General features: G+C 32.9%; 1 protein-coding gene across 2 annotated transcripts in view; it reads right to left on the bottom strand.

Moving 5' to 3' along the window:
• LOC111139440 (ribosomal protein S6 kinase A6) overlaps window positions 1-16,654 on the bottom strand; it is a 183,427-nt gene that overhangs the window by 67,861 nt on the left and 98,912 nt on the right. For both annotated transcript variants that reach the window (XM_022491688.1, XM_022491689.1), the window contains exons 4-6: window positions 15,377-15,458; window positions 14,625-14,705; window positions 13,080-13,159 (exon numbers count right to left, since the gene is read on the bottom strand). In XM_022491688.1, the coding sequence (XP_022347396.1) occupies window positions 13,080-13,159; window positions 14,625-14,705; window positions 15,377-15,458 (243 nt within the window). The remainder of the gene's footprint in view (window positions 1-13,079; window positions 13,160-14,624; window positions 14,706-15,376; window positions 15,459-16,654) is intronic.

Below are 16,654 nucleotides of genomic sequence, written 5' to 3'. Positions count from 1 at the left end.
TATATGGTGAGTGCTGTGAAGTGTGTAAACCTGGCGATTCACAGACCTGTACCCCTGGGGATAAAAATATATTATATATTTATAAAAAATAAAATTAAAAAAAAATTTTTTTTCACTGAGCATTACAATAAACTCAAGCTTCTGCACACACACTATGTGAAGGCTTTCCAGGGACAGGATAGTGCTGGACATGCCCTGAGCCCCCCAGCCAGGGGACGGGAGTAGGAAGGCATACCAACAGGCCATTTAAAATAAGCCACTGGTCAGAGATTAAATAAAGGAGATCTGTGGTTCTGGGTGTGCCAACGACCCAGATACAGACAGGTTAGGTCAGGGAACTGAGGAGGGCCCAGGACACAGGAGATTTCTGGCTACTCTAGGAAGGCCTCCTGAGCAGTGGCTACCAGGAGTTCCCCTCCCCAGTGACAAGACGGTGAGGTGGCACCATATTCTACCTCCTTCACCACCCCTCTCACCTCCCACCCACCAGCAGAGTAGGACTCCAGAGAGAAACACAGCACCTTTGGTAAAGATTGGAGTCCAAACACCAAAACCCACCCCCTGGCCTGAGAGGAACATCTTTACAAGGGCAAGTCAGCTTGTGTGCCAGCACAGCAGGCCTCTGCCTCAGAAGACCAACATAAACCCACCCATCTATCAAGTCTACTGATTAAAGAAAGCTCCAAAACATCAGCTTCTGGCTTAATTTCACAAACAATTCAAAGCGTACCTACTTAAAGGACCAAACATTCCCTATTACAAGCAAGGTGGAACTCTGTAGAGGAAGGACCAGTGGGAAAGAGCAGCCAAAACAAAACAGTGGAGTGTACACAGCATACACCAGAATCACTTCCTGGAGATATTCTTGATGTTGTTTATATTATTACTGCTGTCATTGCTGTTTTTCTTTTTCTTTTCTTTCCCCTTTTTTCCCTTCTCCTTCTTTCCTTCTATCTTTTGTGGACAAAATGACTAGGAGGAGATATTCCCAGCAAAAGAAAGAACCAGAGGTAGTACTCTCTGCTATAGATTTAATCAATATGGATGTAAGTAAGATGCTGGAAATAGAAATCAAAACAATGATTATAAAGATACTAGCTAGGCTTTAAAAAAGCATTAAAGATACTAGAGAATCCTTTATTGCAGAAATAAAAGAACTAAAATCTAAGCAGGCTGAAATTAAAAATGCTATTACAGAGATGCAGTAAAAAAACGGAGGCTCTAATTACTAGGGTAAATGAGGCAGAAGAGTCTATGATACAGAAGACAAAATGAGGAAAGTAAGGAAGCTGAAAGAGAGAAAAACAATGACTTGATCATGAGAGGAGACTTTAAGAAATCACTGATACCATAAAGCACAATAATATTTGAATAATAGGGGTCCCAGAAAATGAGGAAAGAGAGAGGGGGGCACAAGGTTTACTTGAACAAATTATAGCTGAGAACGTCCTTAATCGGGGAAGGAAACAAGCATTCAAGATCAGGGGGCACAGAGAAGCCCCATCAAAATCAATAAAAATAGGGAAACATGTAATCTCTGACATATAAAAGTGAAGCTTACAAATTTCAGAGATAAAGAAAAACCCTGAAAGCAGCTCAAAACAAGAGGTCCTTCTCCTAAAGGAGTAGACCCATAAGGCTGGAAGCAAACCTGTCCACAGAGATCTGGCAGGCCAGAAAGGACTGGCATGATATATTCAAGGTGCTAAGTGAGAAAAAATATGCAGGCAAGAATATTTTATCCAGCAAGTCTTTCATTCAGAACTGATGGAGAGATAAGGAGGTTCCAGGACAAACAAAAACTAAAGAATTTGTGATCACTAAACCAGTACTGCAAGAAATATCAAAGGGGATACTTTGAGTGAAGAGAGAGCCCAAAAGTAACACAGACCAGAAAGGAACAGAGACAATCTACAGAAACAGTGACTTTACAGGTAAAACAATGGCAATAAATTCATATCTTTCAATAATTACTCTGAATATAAAGGGCCAAATGCTCCAACCAAAAGACACAGGGTATCAGTTAAAAAAAGGAAGACCCAATATTCTGTCTACAAGAGACTAATTTTAGACCTAAAAACACCTCCAGATCAAAAGTGAGGGGGTAGAGAACCATTTCTCAGACTAATGGATATCAAAAGAAAGCTGGGGTAGTAATCCTTCTATCAAATTAGATTTTAAACCAGAGAGTATAATAAGAGCTGAAGAGGGACACTATATAATAATTAAAGGTTTGATACAAGAAGAAGTTTTAACAATTCTAAATATTTATGCCCCTAACTTAGAAGCAGCCAGTTATATAAACCAACTAATAACAAAATTTAAAAAAAACACTGATAATAATACAATAATAGTAGGGGACTTTAACACTCCACTCACCATAACACAGATCATCTAAGCAGAAGACTAATAAGGAAAAAAGGCTTTGAATAACACACTGGACCAGATGGACATCACAGATATATTCAGAGCATTTTGTCCTAAAGTAACAGAATACACATTATTCTCAAATGCACATGGGACATTCTCCAGAACAGATTACATACTTGGTCACAAATCAGTACTCAACCAGTACCAAAAGTCTGGGATTATTCCCTGCATATGTACAGACCACAATGCTTTAAAACTTGAACTCAATCACAAGAGAAAATTTGGAAGGAACACAAATACATGGAAGTTAAAAGCAACACCAAAACAATGAATTAGTCAACAAGGAAACTAAAGAAAAATTTAAAAAATTCATGGAAACAAACAAAAATGAAAACACAAGAGTTCAGGACCTTTGGGAAGCAGGAAAGGTGGTCCTAAGAGGGAAGTATAGAGAAACACAGGCCTTTCTCAAGAAACAAGAAAGGTTTCAAATACACAAGCTACTATCACATTTAAGGAGTTGGAAAAATACAGCAAACCAAGCCAGAGGAAATAAACAATACCAAACCAATACCAAAAACCAAGCCAGAGGAAATAAACAATAAAGATTAGAGTAAAAATCAATGAGATTTGATTGATCATTTGATTCAACAGTGAGAACAGTAGAACAGATCAACAAAACTAGGAGCTGGTTATTTGAAAGAATTAGTAAGATTGCTAACCCCCTTGTCAGACTTATCAAAAAGAAATTTTGCATTTATTTATTCACATTCACATTCAACATTCACAAATCAATCAACATGATACATTACATTAATAAAAGAAAGGACAAGAGTTATGTGATACTCTCAATTGATTCAGAAATAGCATTTGATGAAATACAGCATCCTTTCTTGATTAAAACTCTCCACAGTGTAGGGATAGAAGGAAAATACCTCAATATCATAAAAGCTATTTATGAAGAGCCCACAGTAAATATCTTCTCAACAGGGAAAAACTGAGACCTTCCCCTAAGGGCAGAAACATGACAATGATGTCCACTTTCATCACTGTTGTTCAGTATAGTACTGAAAGTCCTATCCTCAGCAATCACACAAAAAATAGAAAGAAAGAAAGAAAGAAAAAGAAAGAAAGAAAGAAAGAAAGAAAGAAAGAAAGAAAAAGAAAATCATCCACAGTGGCAAAGAGGAAGTCAAAATTTCACTCTTCCCAGATGACATGATACTCTGTGGAACACTCAAAAGTCAACCTAAAAATTGCTAGATCTCACATGGGAAGTCATAAAAGTGGTAGGACATAAAATCAATGCAAATAATTAATTGCATTGTTACACAATAACAATGAAACAAAAAAAAAATAGAAGTCAATGAATTGATCCTATTTAACAATTGCACCAAGCACCATATGATACTTAGGAATAAAGCTAACCAAAGAGGTAAAGAATCCATACTCTGAAAAATATGGAATACTTGTGAAAGAAATTGAGGAAAGCATAAAGAAATGTAAAAACATTCCATGCTCATGGATTGGAAGAATAAATATTTTTAAAATGTCTATGCTACCTAGAGCAATCTACACATTCAATTCAATCCCTATCAAAATACCATCAACAAGCTGGGTGATAGGCATTAAAGAAGGCACATGATGTGATGAGCACTGGGTGTTATATGCAACTGATGAATTATTGAACACTACATCTGAAAGTAATGATGTACTATATGCTGGCTAATTGAATTTAAATTTAAGAAATCTACATTTTTCACAGAGCTGGAACAAATGATGCTAAAATTTGTATGAAACAAGAAAACACTCCAAACAGCCAAAGGAATGTTGAAAAAGAAAACCAAAGCTGGTGGCATCACAATGTCAGACATCAAGCTATATTACAAAGCTCCAGTCATCAAGACAGTATTGTACTGGGAAAAAGAACAGACACATAGGTCAATGGGAAAGAATAGAGAACACAGAAATGGTCCCTCAACTCTATGGTTAACTAATCTTTTTTTTTTTTTTTTGAAGATTTTATTTATTTATTTATTTGACAGAGAGAGAGAGAGAGCACAAGTAGGCAGAGAGGCAAGCAAAGAGAGAGGAGGAAGCAGGCTCCCTGTGGAGCAGAGAGCCTGATGCAGGGCTCGATCCCAGGACCCTGAGATCATGACCTGAGCTGAAGGCAGAAACTTAACCCACTGAGCCACGCAGGTGCCCCCTATAGTTAACTGATCTTTGACAAAGCAGGAAAGAACACCCAATGGAAAAAAGACATTCTCTTCAACAAATGGTGTTGGGAAAACTGGATAGCCACACACAGAAGAATGAGACCGGCCCATTATCTTATATCATACAGAAAAATAAACTCAAAATGCATAAAAGACCTAAATGTGAGACAGGAATCTATCATGATCCTAGAGGAGAACACAGGCAGCAACCTCTCTGACCTTGGCCACAACAACTTCTTGCTAGACACATCTCCAAAGGCTAGGGAAACAAAAGTAAAAATGAATTGTTGGGGCTTCAGCAAGATAAAAAGCTTTTGCACAGTGAAGGAAACAGTTAACTAAATCAAAAGACAAGCTACAGAATGGGAGAAGACACTTGAAATATCTCATCAAATAACAGGCTAGTATCTGAGATGTAAAAGAACTTACAAACTCAACACCCAGAAAAACAAATAATCCTGTCAAGAAATGGACAATTGACATGAACAGACACTTCTCCAGAGAAGACATACAAATGGCCAACAGACACATGAAAAAATGCTCCACATCACATGGCTTCAGGGAACTATAAATCAAAACCACAATGGGATACCACCTCACACTGGGTAGCTTGGCTAAAATTAACAAGTCTGTCATTACAGACATTAGTGAGGATGTAAGAGAAAGGGGAACCCTATTACAGTGCTGTTGGAAAGGAAGCTAGTACAGCCACTCTGGAAAACAGCATGAAGAATCCTCAAATAATTAAAAATTGAGCTTCTGTATGACCCAGCAACTGCACTACTAGGTATTTACTGAAAGGATACAAACTAGAGGGTATTATGCTAAGCAAAAAAATCAGAGAAAGACAATTTTCATATGATTTCACTCATATGTGGAATTTATAGAGCAAAACAGAGGATCACAGTGGAAAGGAAGGAAAAATAAAATAAGATTAAATTAGAGAGGGAGAAAAAGCCTGAGGACTCAATTATAGGAAACAAACTGAGGGTTTCTGGAGGGCGTGTGGGTAGGGGGAAGGGGTAACTGGGTGGTTGACATTCAGGAGGGCATGTGAATATAATGAGCACTGGGTGTTACATTCAACTGATGAATTACTGAACTCTACCTTTGAAACTAATGATATACTACATGTTAATTAATTGAATTTGAACACAATAAAATAAAAAATACAAGAACAGAAACAGAACAAAAAACGAAAACAAAAACAAAAAAGGAAATGAAGGAGATATTATAACTGTTAACACAGAAATATGGAACATTATAAGAGGCTGCTATAAATAATTACAAGCCAAGAGATTAGACTACCTAAAAGAAATGGTAAACTTCTGGAATCCTTTCATAATCTAAGCCTAGATCAAGAAGAGAGAAAAAATCAGAACAAACCTATTTGTAGAAATAAAACTGCATCATTTATATATTTAAAAAAAAGTCTCAACAAACAAAGCCAGATACCTTGACAGGTGATTTCTACAAAACATTTAAAGACAGATAATACCTATCCTAGAACTATTTCCAAAAAATTGAAGTGGAGGCAAAGTTTCCAAAGTTATTTCGTGCTGTCAGCATTATCCTGGTAACAAAATCATACAAAGACACTAAAAAATCAAAAGGAAGCAAAAGAAAAACATAGATATCCCTGATAAACATAGATACAAAAATTCTCAACAAAATATTGGTAAACAAATTTAAAAATTCATTAAAATTAGTATGTCTCATGATGGAGTGGGATTTATTACAGGGATATAACAAAGATTCCACTTCCACAAATCAAACAACATGATACCTCATATTAACTGTGTAAAATATAAAAATTATATGATCATGTCACTAAATGCACAAAAAGCATGACAAAATTCAACATCCATTTAGGTGAAACATCTCAAAAATGTTGGTGTATAGGGAACATACCTCAACATAATAAGTCCACAGCTAACATCATACTCAACAGTGAAAAGCTTTCTAAGATCAAGAACAAGATAAGAATGTCCACTATCTCCACTTTTATTCCACACAGGTATTAGAAATCCTAGCCAGAGCAATTAGGCAAGAAGAAGAAATAAAAAGGCATCTAAATTGGAAAGAAGTAGAACTGTCACTATTTGCAGACACCATCATTTTGTGTATAGAAAACACAGAAGGCTCCATTAAAAAAAAGTGTTAGAACTAATCAACAAAGTCAGTAACCTTGCAAGGAACAAAATCAACATGGATTTGCATTTTTATAAACTAATAATGAACTATCAGAAACAGAAATTAAGAAAAGTATCCTTTTACATTATATGTGAAACTAATGAATCATTGAACACTACATCAAAAACTAAAGATGTATTATATGTTGGCTAATTGAACATAATAAAAAAATTAGAATTAAAAAAGAATAAAATATTTAGCTATAAACTTAACCAAAGAAGTGAAAAATCTATACAAACCATAAAATGCTGATGAAAATAACTGTAAAAAACACAAATAAATGGAAAAATATTCCAAACTTACAGACTGGAAGAATTAATATTGTTAAAATGTCCATATTATCAAAAAATGTACAAATTCAATGCAATCTCTACCAAAATTCCAGTGGCATTATTCAAAAAATATAGAATGAACAATTCTAAAAGACCCCAAATAGCCAAACCAGTCTTGAAAAAGAAAAAAATAAAAGTTGTAGTCATCAAGCCCCTTGATTTGAAACTATATTACAAAGCAATACTAATCAAAACAGTATGATATTGGCATAAATACAGACATATACCTCAACAGAACATAACTAAAGGCCCAGAAATTAACCCACACATATACAGTCAATTATTTTATGACAAAGGAGATAAGTAAACACAAGGGGTGAAATAGTCTCTTTAATAAATGGAATTGGGAAAAAATGGAATTGGGTAAACTGGACAGCCACATGAAAAGAATGGAACTAGACAATTATCCTATACCATACACAAAAATTAACTCAAAATGGATCAAAGAGTTAAATATAGGACCTGAAACCATAAAACTCCTGGAAGAAAACTTAGGAAGTAAATTACTTGACATCAGTCTTGATTTTTTAACTGATCTAAAAGCAAAGGTAACAAAAACAAAAATAAACAAGTGGGACCACATCAAACTAAAAAGAAAAGAAAACATCAATGGAATGAAAAGGCCATGTACTAAATGGAAGAAAACATTTTCAAGTCACATATCTGATAAGATATTCCTATCCAAAATATATAAAGAACTCCTGCAACTCATCACCAAAAACAATCGAACAATTCAATTTAAAAAAAAAAAAAAGCAGAGGATCTGAGTAGACATATTTTCAAAGGAGGTATCACTAATCATCAGGGAAATAAAAATCAAACCCACGATGAGTTATCACCTCACATCTATTAGAAAGCCTATCATCAAAAAGACAAGAAATAGTAAGTCTTGAGGAGGATGTGGAGAAAACGGAACACATGCACTATTGGTAGTAATGTAAATTGGTAGAGCTAGTATGCAAACCAGTATACGAAGTTTCCTAAAAAAATTAAAAATAGAAGTATCATATGATTTAGCAATTCTAGGACTAGATATTTATCCAAAGGAAACAGAAACACTAACTTGTTATGTTCACTGCAGCATTATTTACAATGGCCATATATGTAAATCATGTGTCCACTGATGTATGAATGGATTAAGAAGATACAGCATACAAATAAACACACACACACACACACACACACACACACACACACACAGTGGAATATTATTTAGCCATATAAAAGAAGGAAATCTTGTCTTTTGTAACAAAATGGGTAGCCCCTGAATGTGTTATGCTAAGTGAAATAAGTCATAGACAAATACCATATTATCTCACTTATATACGTAATCTAAAAAATGAAACAAACAAATAAAAGTCATGGATATGGAGAACATAGTGGTGGCTGCCTAGGGGAGGATGGTTGATGGGTGGGGGAAATGCAGGGGTTAGTAGGTACAAACTTCAGTTGTGATACATCAATAGGTCATGGGTACTAGTCAATAGTACTGCAGTGTATATTTACAGATGCCACAAGAACAGATGTTAAAATTTCTCATCACAAGAAAAAAAATCTTGTAACTTTTTGTGGTGACAGGTGGTAATTAGACTTATTGTGGTGATCAATTTTCAGTGTATTTAAGTATAAAATCATTTTATTATACACCTAAAACTAACATAAAGTTGTACATCAATTATATATCAATTAAAAAATAATGCAGAAAAAGAGGAACAAAATAAAGAAGAGATGGGACAAAAAAAAAAAAAACCCACACAAACAGCAAAATTGGAGATTTAAACCCAGCCATATCAATATTAAATGTAACAGGACTAACACCCAAATTGAAAGGCACAGATTTTCAGATTGGATAAAAAGCAAGGACAATTATGTTGTCCTTAAGTACTGTCTCAAGTATTGCACATTAAATATGAAGACAGAAACAGGTTAAATGAAAACATGAAAAACAATATATCAGGCTAAACCACTAAAAAAGCTTGGATGATTATATTAATATCAAAGAAGATTTCAAAGCAAAGAACACTAGCAGTGTTAAAATAAGTCATCTTGTAATAAAAAAAGGTTAATTTATCAAGGAGAAATGATAATCTTAAAAATTTACACACTTACAGAACTTTGAAATACAAGAAGCAAAAATTAACATAAATTCAAGAAAAAATAGATAAATCCATAATTATAATCAAAGGTTTAAATTTCTATATCTCAAAAGTTTATAGAATATGTAGGCAAAATTTTAGGAAGAATGTAGTTGACTTAATACTACTCTCAGCCAACAATCTAATTGGCATTTATAGAACCTTCCACCATGCAAAATCAAAAAACATATTCCTCTCAAGCACACATGGAATATTTACTAAGATACACTATATTCTGGAGCATAAAATAATTATAAGTGAATTTAAGGGAATTCAAGTAATATAAACTATGGTTTATGAAATTAAATTAGATTAAATTAAATTCAATGAAATTAAATTAGAAATCAATAATAGAAAGTTATTTGGAAATTAGAGTATGCAGACCTGAGGGAAAATTAAAACATATATCAAAATTTATGGGATAATGCTAAAACAGTATTTAGAAGGATAGTTATAACACTAACACCTATGTTAGGAAAGATGAAAGGTCTCAAATCAATAATTTCAGCTTCCATTTTAAAAACCAGAAAAGTTAGTGAAACATAAAGTAAGCAGAAAAAATGAAGTAATACAAATTAAAGTGGATAACAATGAAATAAAAAATGGAAATAACAATAGAAAAAAATCAATGAAACCAAAAGTCAGTTGGTTTTGAGGAAAAATAAGAGAAATTGATAAACCTCAAGCAAAGCTAAGCAAGATAAAAAAGAGAAAAGATACAAAATACCAACATCAGGAATGATACAAATATCAATAATGTTTCTACTGCTATAAAAAAGATAATTAAGGGACTATTATGAACAATTTCATGTCAATGAATTTGATAAATTTGTTAAAACATTAAATTCCTTAAAAGACACAAGATAACAAAGTTCACTCAAAAAAGAAAGATAAACTGAATACCTACAAGTCTCTTAAATAAATTGAATTTGTAGCCAAAACACTTCACTATTAAAAAACTTCAGGCCCAGATAGCTTCACTGGTGAATTCTACCAATCATTTAATAACAGTTTTACAGGAGAAAACACTACCCAACTCATTCTATAAAACCAGAATTGTTTTGGCATTAAAACTAGACATAAAAATATAAGAATTCTAAAGTCAAATATCCCTCATAAAAATAAATATAAAATATCTGAAAAAAATTTAGGAAATATCATTTATCAATATGAAAAAAAGATAATACCCCATGTCTACATGGGGGATTCATCCATAATCAAGACTGCTTCAACATTTGACAATAAATCAATGTAATTCACCTGTGAAAAGATTAAAGAAGAAAAACATAATATCTCAATAATTACACTAAAAGAGTATTACAAACCTAATGTACATACCTGATAAAAATGCAATAAACTAGCAACTGAAGAGAACTTGCACAACCTGATAAAGAACATGTAAAAAGACCTATACTGAACTTTGTAATTTATGCTAAAATGATATTATTCCCCCCGTGATTAGAAATAATGCAAGAAGGTCTGGAGACTGGAGAGTCAAACCACTGCAACAAGGACAAATAAAAGAAAAAAAATTATTTTCATAAAGAAAAAAAAGCAAAAACTCCTTGTTAGTAGGTTATAAATAGAAAATTCTATGGAATCTACCAAAAAACGCTATTAGGTGTAATAATTAAGTTAAGTTAAATTGTGGGAGACAAGTTCAATAAAAAAAAAACAACAGTATTTTCATCCAACTTGAAAATGAACTTAATAAGGAAGCAATTCCATTTACAATGTCATTTTATAAAAGGAAATACTTAGAGATAAATCTGATAAAAAAATGTGCAAGACCTATACAGACCAGACATTGCTGAGAGAAATTAAAGGAGACTCAAAAACTGGAGAAAAAAATCACATTCAAGGATTGATGACTCAGTGTTGAGAAAATGGCAATTATCTGCAAATTAACCTATAGATTCAATGCAATCCCAATCAAAAGCCCAGCAAGCTTTTTTATAGAAAGTGAAAGGCTGATTTTAAAATTGATATGGAAATACGAAGGACCCAGAAGAGGCAAAACAACTTTGAAAAAGAAGAGCAAAGCTCAAGGATTTGCACTAACTTACTTTAAGACATATTATAAGGGTACGGTAATTAAGAAATCAAGTAGCAGTGAAATAAAGATAAACAAATAGATCAATGAACAAAACAGAATGTCCAGAAATAGATCTTCACATACATGGTCAATTGATAACCAACAAAAATGCAAGGTGATTCAATGAAGAAAGCATAGACTTTTAATCACCATGTTAGCACACTGGGATATGTATATGGAAAAGAAGAAAGAAAGACAGAAAAGAAAGACAGAAAGAAAGAAAAGGACTTCAACACATACCTGTCACCATACACTAAAATAAACTCAAAATGGATTGTAAACTTAAATGCAAAATTTAAAAAATGTCTAGAAAACAGAAAATCTATGTGACCTGAGATTAGGCAAATATTCTTTATATAGGACAACAAATTCATAAAAGAAAAAAATATAAGTTGGAATTCATCAAAATCAAGAACTGCTTTTGAAAGGCAGTATTAAAGAGAACAAAAAGACAAACCACAGACCAGAAGAAAACATTTGCAAGCAACATATATGAGAAAGGACTTACCATCCAAAATGTATACTCTCAAAACTCAGAAAGCATACAACTTAATAAAAAATGAGCCAAAGATTTAAACAGACATTTTATCAAAGGCAGATGCTGAATACGTGCATGAGAAGATGCTCAACATCATTAGTCATTCGGATTATGTAATTCAAAACCACAATAAGGTGCAGCTACACAATTATGCCCAAAATCAAAACAAGACTACTGACCATATTAAGGGTTGGCAAGGATGTGGAGCAACTAAAACTCTCACACATGGCCGCTGGGAATGTAAAAATTACAATCCCATCTTAGAAAACAATTTGATAAGTGTCTTTAAAATAAGTTAAAAAACATACACAAACAAAATAGCCCAGTCATTACACGCCTAGGTATTTAATCATGAAAAATGAAAACATAACCATGAAAATGAAAACATATGTCCATACAATCATTTGTGCATGAGTTTTTGTAGCAGCTCTATTAGTAATACCTAAAGACTACAAACAACCCAAATACCAAGCAGTAAGTTAATGCATAAACAAATGGCGCTGTATCCATACAGTGGAATACTGTTCAGCAATAAAAGTGAATGAACCACTGATTCATACAACACCATGGCTAAATCTCAAAATAATTATTCTGAGTTAAATAAGCTAGACAGAAAATGGACACTATATGATTCCATTTATATAAAGTCCTAGAAAATATAAACTAAATAATGACAGAAAGCAGATTCAGGAGGGGCAGGGCAGAAGGGAGGCATTACAAAGGTGCACAGGAAATGGTTGGGGGTGATGGATAAACTTACTATCTTGATTGTGATGACAGTTTCACAGGTATATCCAAATGTCAAATTTTATCAAAGTATGTACTCTAAAATGTGCAATTCACTGTATGTCAATTAATACCTTCATGAAGCTGTTTTAGAATACATTAAACACTGCTCCCAGAAGAATTCTGGTAGCTTGAGTAGCCAAAATCCTAGGCTTGCCCCATCTACTTGATCCAGTTATTTATGCTGATCTTGTGCCTAAAGGAATAATGAGTAGCACACTCAGATGGTCTAAATGATAGGCAGACAGAAAATGCCATTAACTGCCACATCAACTAAAGAGTATGCAGTGAAACAAACAATAATTATTTAAAATTTCTATAGAAAAAATTAATTGGCAAAACACAAATGATTTTTCTTAGTTTTTTTTTTTTCAATAAAAATATGGTAAAAATTTACAAACAGATACCCACCTCTTTGGATAATCTTGTGAAGACATCTCCTCCCCTGAGAAAATCCAGTATTAAATACAGCTTCCCTTCAGTCTGAAAGGCTAATTACAAATTAGGATGTAGTAACAGAACACTAACAGAATCTTAAAGGCTTAACAACCTTAGTATAACTTTTAGTTAATATATATGTTTAGAGTTTTATCAATAAATATTATAAAGGAATTAACCATTTATTCATATGGTCCAATGTTATTGTATAATATTATCTCAAAATTGAATTTAGTGTTGAAATATCTGTAAATCCCTTCCTAGAACATAATCGACTTTCCATGTGGTTCCTCAGAAACTTCTACCACCACCATCATCCTGATTTATGGAGCATCATGCTCTACTGCTAACTGCCAGAACTCCACCTCCCTACCTACTGAAAATCTACTAATTCTTTCAAGCTCAACAAAAATGCCACCTCCTCCATCAAGCTTTCCTCTATTAAAGGATTTCTCTCTTTTTACATTTCATAGCATCCTTACCCTCTTCTCCGTAAGAATTACTTGCTACTACTTTTGAGATCTCATTGTTTTTTATTTATGTCTCTCTTATGGCACTCACTCCATTTTGATTTGTACAATTAATTTGTTTACATGTCTGTGTTTCAATAGATTAGAAGTTTTTTTGAGTCAGAGACTGTTTCACCTCTAGAGCCTACTGCATTCAATGGAGTATTCTGCACACAATTGGTATTTACTGATTAATGTAATGCCATCCTGGTGATTCAAGGAAGTGGGACATTAGATACTACTACTTTCCATTTTGCTTAACAAGGAGTGAAAGAATAATAGGTGGGCATTTTTTGAAGATTTTTTATACAAATAATTTAGTACATACTTCAATGAATTATTTTTCAAAATTTCCTAAGAATAAAGTCAATAGCTGCTACTTTTTAAAATCTTGAAAACTTAAAGTGACATCAAAGAATAGATCAGTGATTTAATCATGTGTATACCTTTGAATTCTCCAGGAAGGCCACACTTCACAATCTCATGCATGTATTAAATTATCAATGGAACCATGATTCAAACTCTGAGCTGACTCCAAACGCATGCTCTTTCCATTACATTTACTGCTTCTTATTGGTATTCCTCTTCCCCCAAATATAAGAAAGAATAAATCAAATGGACTAATATAACCACATGGTCCTCTTCAACAGCTAGGAAATAAATTAATATGCTCATTATGAACATGTAAGAGGAACATATCCAAACATCAGATGCTTTGAATAAATTATCACAGTTTATAGCCTAAGATCATTAAAGGTACGTACTAGCAGAGTCAAGAAATACTACTGGACAAGTAACCAGAAGATACTATCTTAATACCTTAGACAAATTAACCAATATAGGTACAGAAAACACAATTCAAAATTGGATATTGATTCTTATTTCAGATAAATATACTTTACATAATTGAGTGTATTAAATCATTCTGAAGTATTTATTCTCTGTTATATTATTGTTTGAAAGGAAATCTTAATTCTCTAATTCTATAAATTTTTAAAAAATTACATACCATAGTGTAATTTGACAATAAATGGATGATTTACTTCCACCAGTATATCCCTTTCCATCTTTGTCCGAACTCTGTCTCGGACTAAAAATCATAGAAGGGTAGAATATATTACTCTTCTATATAATATTTCCGTAGAGATCCCATCAATAATTCACCCCACAAAAATGTGAAAATATAACATTGTAAGTGTTTAAATATGCAATCTATATATTCTAAGACAATAATTACCATATTCTCAGAAAGCCAACAAATTGTTTAGATCTAGATGGATTGAAGTGACATAAATAGATATTTGGCTAATATGTGCTTATTATGTATTGGTTTCCAATTGTTCGAATGAGTTTACTGATTAAAACTGAGCACAGTGTTATTTCTATGACAGCCTAGAAGATGGTATATGTAAGCGTACCCAGGTGCTTGTGTTTTTTCAATATGCAAAACCAACACAAATGGAACAGAAAAAAATAAGAATCTTAAAATAAAAGAATATAGCTTACTAAAATAAGTTCACTTTATGTTAAATAAAAAGTGTCACGTTTTATACAACTAAATTTTTGCCAGGGTACAGTCTCACTAAATTAGAGCATATGCCAATATCAAACATAGAAATATCACTTGCAGGCTAGAAAACTCTAACACTTACTAATGTTTAAAGGAAACTAAGTCTACTCAACTTATACAAGCAATACAAAGCACATTTCTTAAAACGAGCTTTATCAAATTCTATTTTAATAAACTTTGTAATTTTCTACCTTTTAAAGAAGCTTTTTTTAACACCTTCATTGCATAGAGCTGCCCAGCATCAGGACCGGTCTTCTTCCGAACAAGAAAAACCTAACAGAGGAATTTTTTTTTTAAAGTAAAATTGATATTTGAAGACATTCTTGCCATACACATTAGCACACACACATATATATAAGTCCATGCATTTTCTCTAATTTTATAAATATATACCTTTCTTTTATAAATTACACTCTTGGTTAATGTTTGCTCATTTTCATTCATTTACTAAATCACACTAACATACATACTACTGTAGGAAAGAAAATTTTTAAAATAGATGACATGGTCATGACTTTAAGAAGTTTGTGTTGTATGAGATAAGCAACATAATGAAAGGCAATTTGATCTAAGGGAACTACTTTTAAGACCCAAGCATCTTTTTGTTACCTTTAAAGACCAAAGGAACATAATGACTGTTAATTTTATACCTTCATTTCTACCTCCTTACTGGTCCATTTTAGAAGTTACCAGGTACTTTATGTTCTAATAAGAAATCAGAGGCAATTATGTCTGTCTGCCAGGTTGAAGAATCAAGATGGCAAATTATCACAATAAACAAATTAAACTCTTTAAGATTATTGAGCAAACGAGTAATATTACCTCATATTTTCAAACTAAGATTATGACTCATTAAAAACAGTTTTTAAAAAGCCTCCATCATGAAAATAAATATGAATGGATTAAAATTTTATAGGAGATTTTTATTAGTAAAGGGATGTTTCATTCTTTTTTTTTAAAGATTTTATTTATTTGACAGACAGAGATCACAAGTAGGCAGAGAGACCCACAGAGAGAGAGGAAGGGAAGCAGCTCCCCACTGAGCAGAGAGACCAATGTGGGGCTCGATCCCAGGACCCTGAGATCATGACCAGAGCTGAAGGCAGAGGCTTTAACCCATTGAGCTACCCAGGTACCCCGGGATGTTTCATTCTTAAAAGTTAGTAAAAGTTGCTCACTACTTTGAAATAAAAGATATAGAAATTAAACAACAACAACAAAACAATACAACAGATCAATGAAACCAGGAGCTTCTTCCTTGAAAAAATTATTAAAATTGATAAACCTCTAGCCAGACTTATCAAAAAGAGAAGAAAAAGGACCCAAATTTAAAAAAATCACAAATGATAGCGAAATAACAACCACTACCACAGAAATATAAACAATTGTAACAGATTATTATGGTAAACTATGCAAACAAATTAGACAATCTGGAAGAAAGGGATAAATTCCTAGAACAACAACAACAA

The sequence above is a fragment of the Enhydra lutris genome, unplaced genomic scaffold (assembly GCF_002288905.1).
Source record: "Enhydra lutris kenyoni isolate GAN:26980312 unplaced genomic scaffold, ASM228890v2 scaffoldscaffold107, whole genome shotgun sequence".
In the NCBI taxonomy this organism is placed as follows: Eukaryota; Metazoa; Chordata; class Mammalia; order Carnivora; family Mustelidae; genus Enhydra; species Enhydra lutris.
Note: the sequence above shows the minus strand (reverse complement) of the source record. Positions and strands in the feature narration are given on the sequence as shown.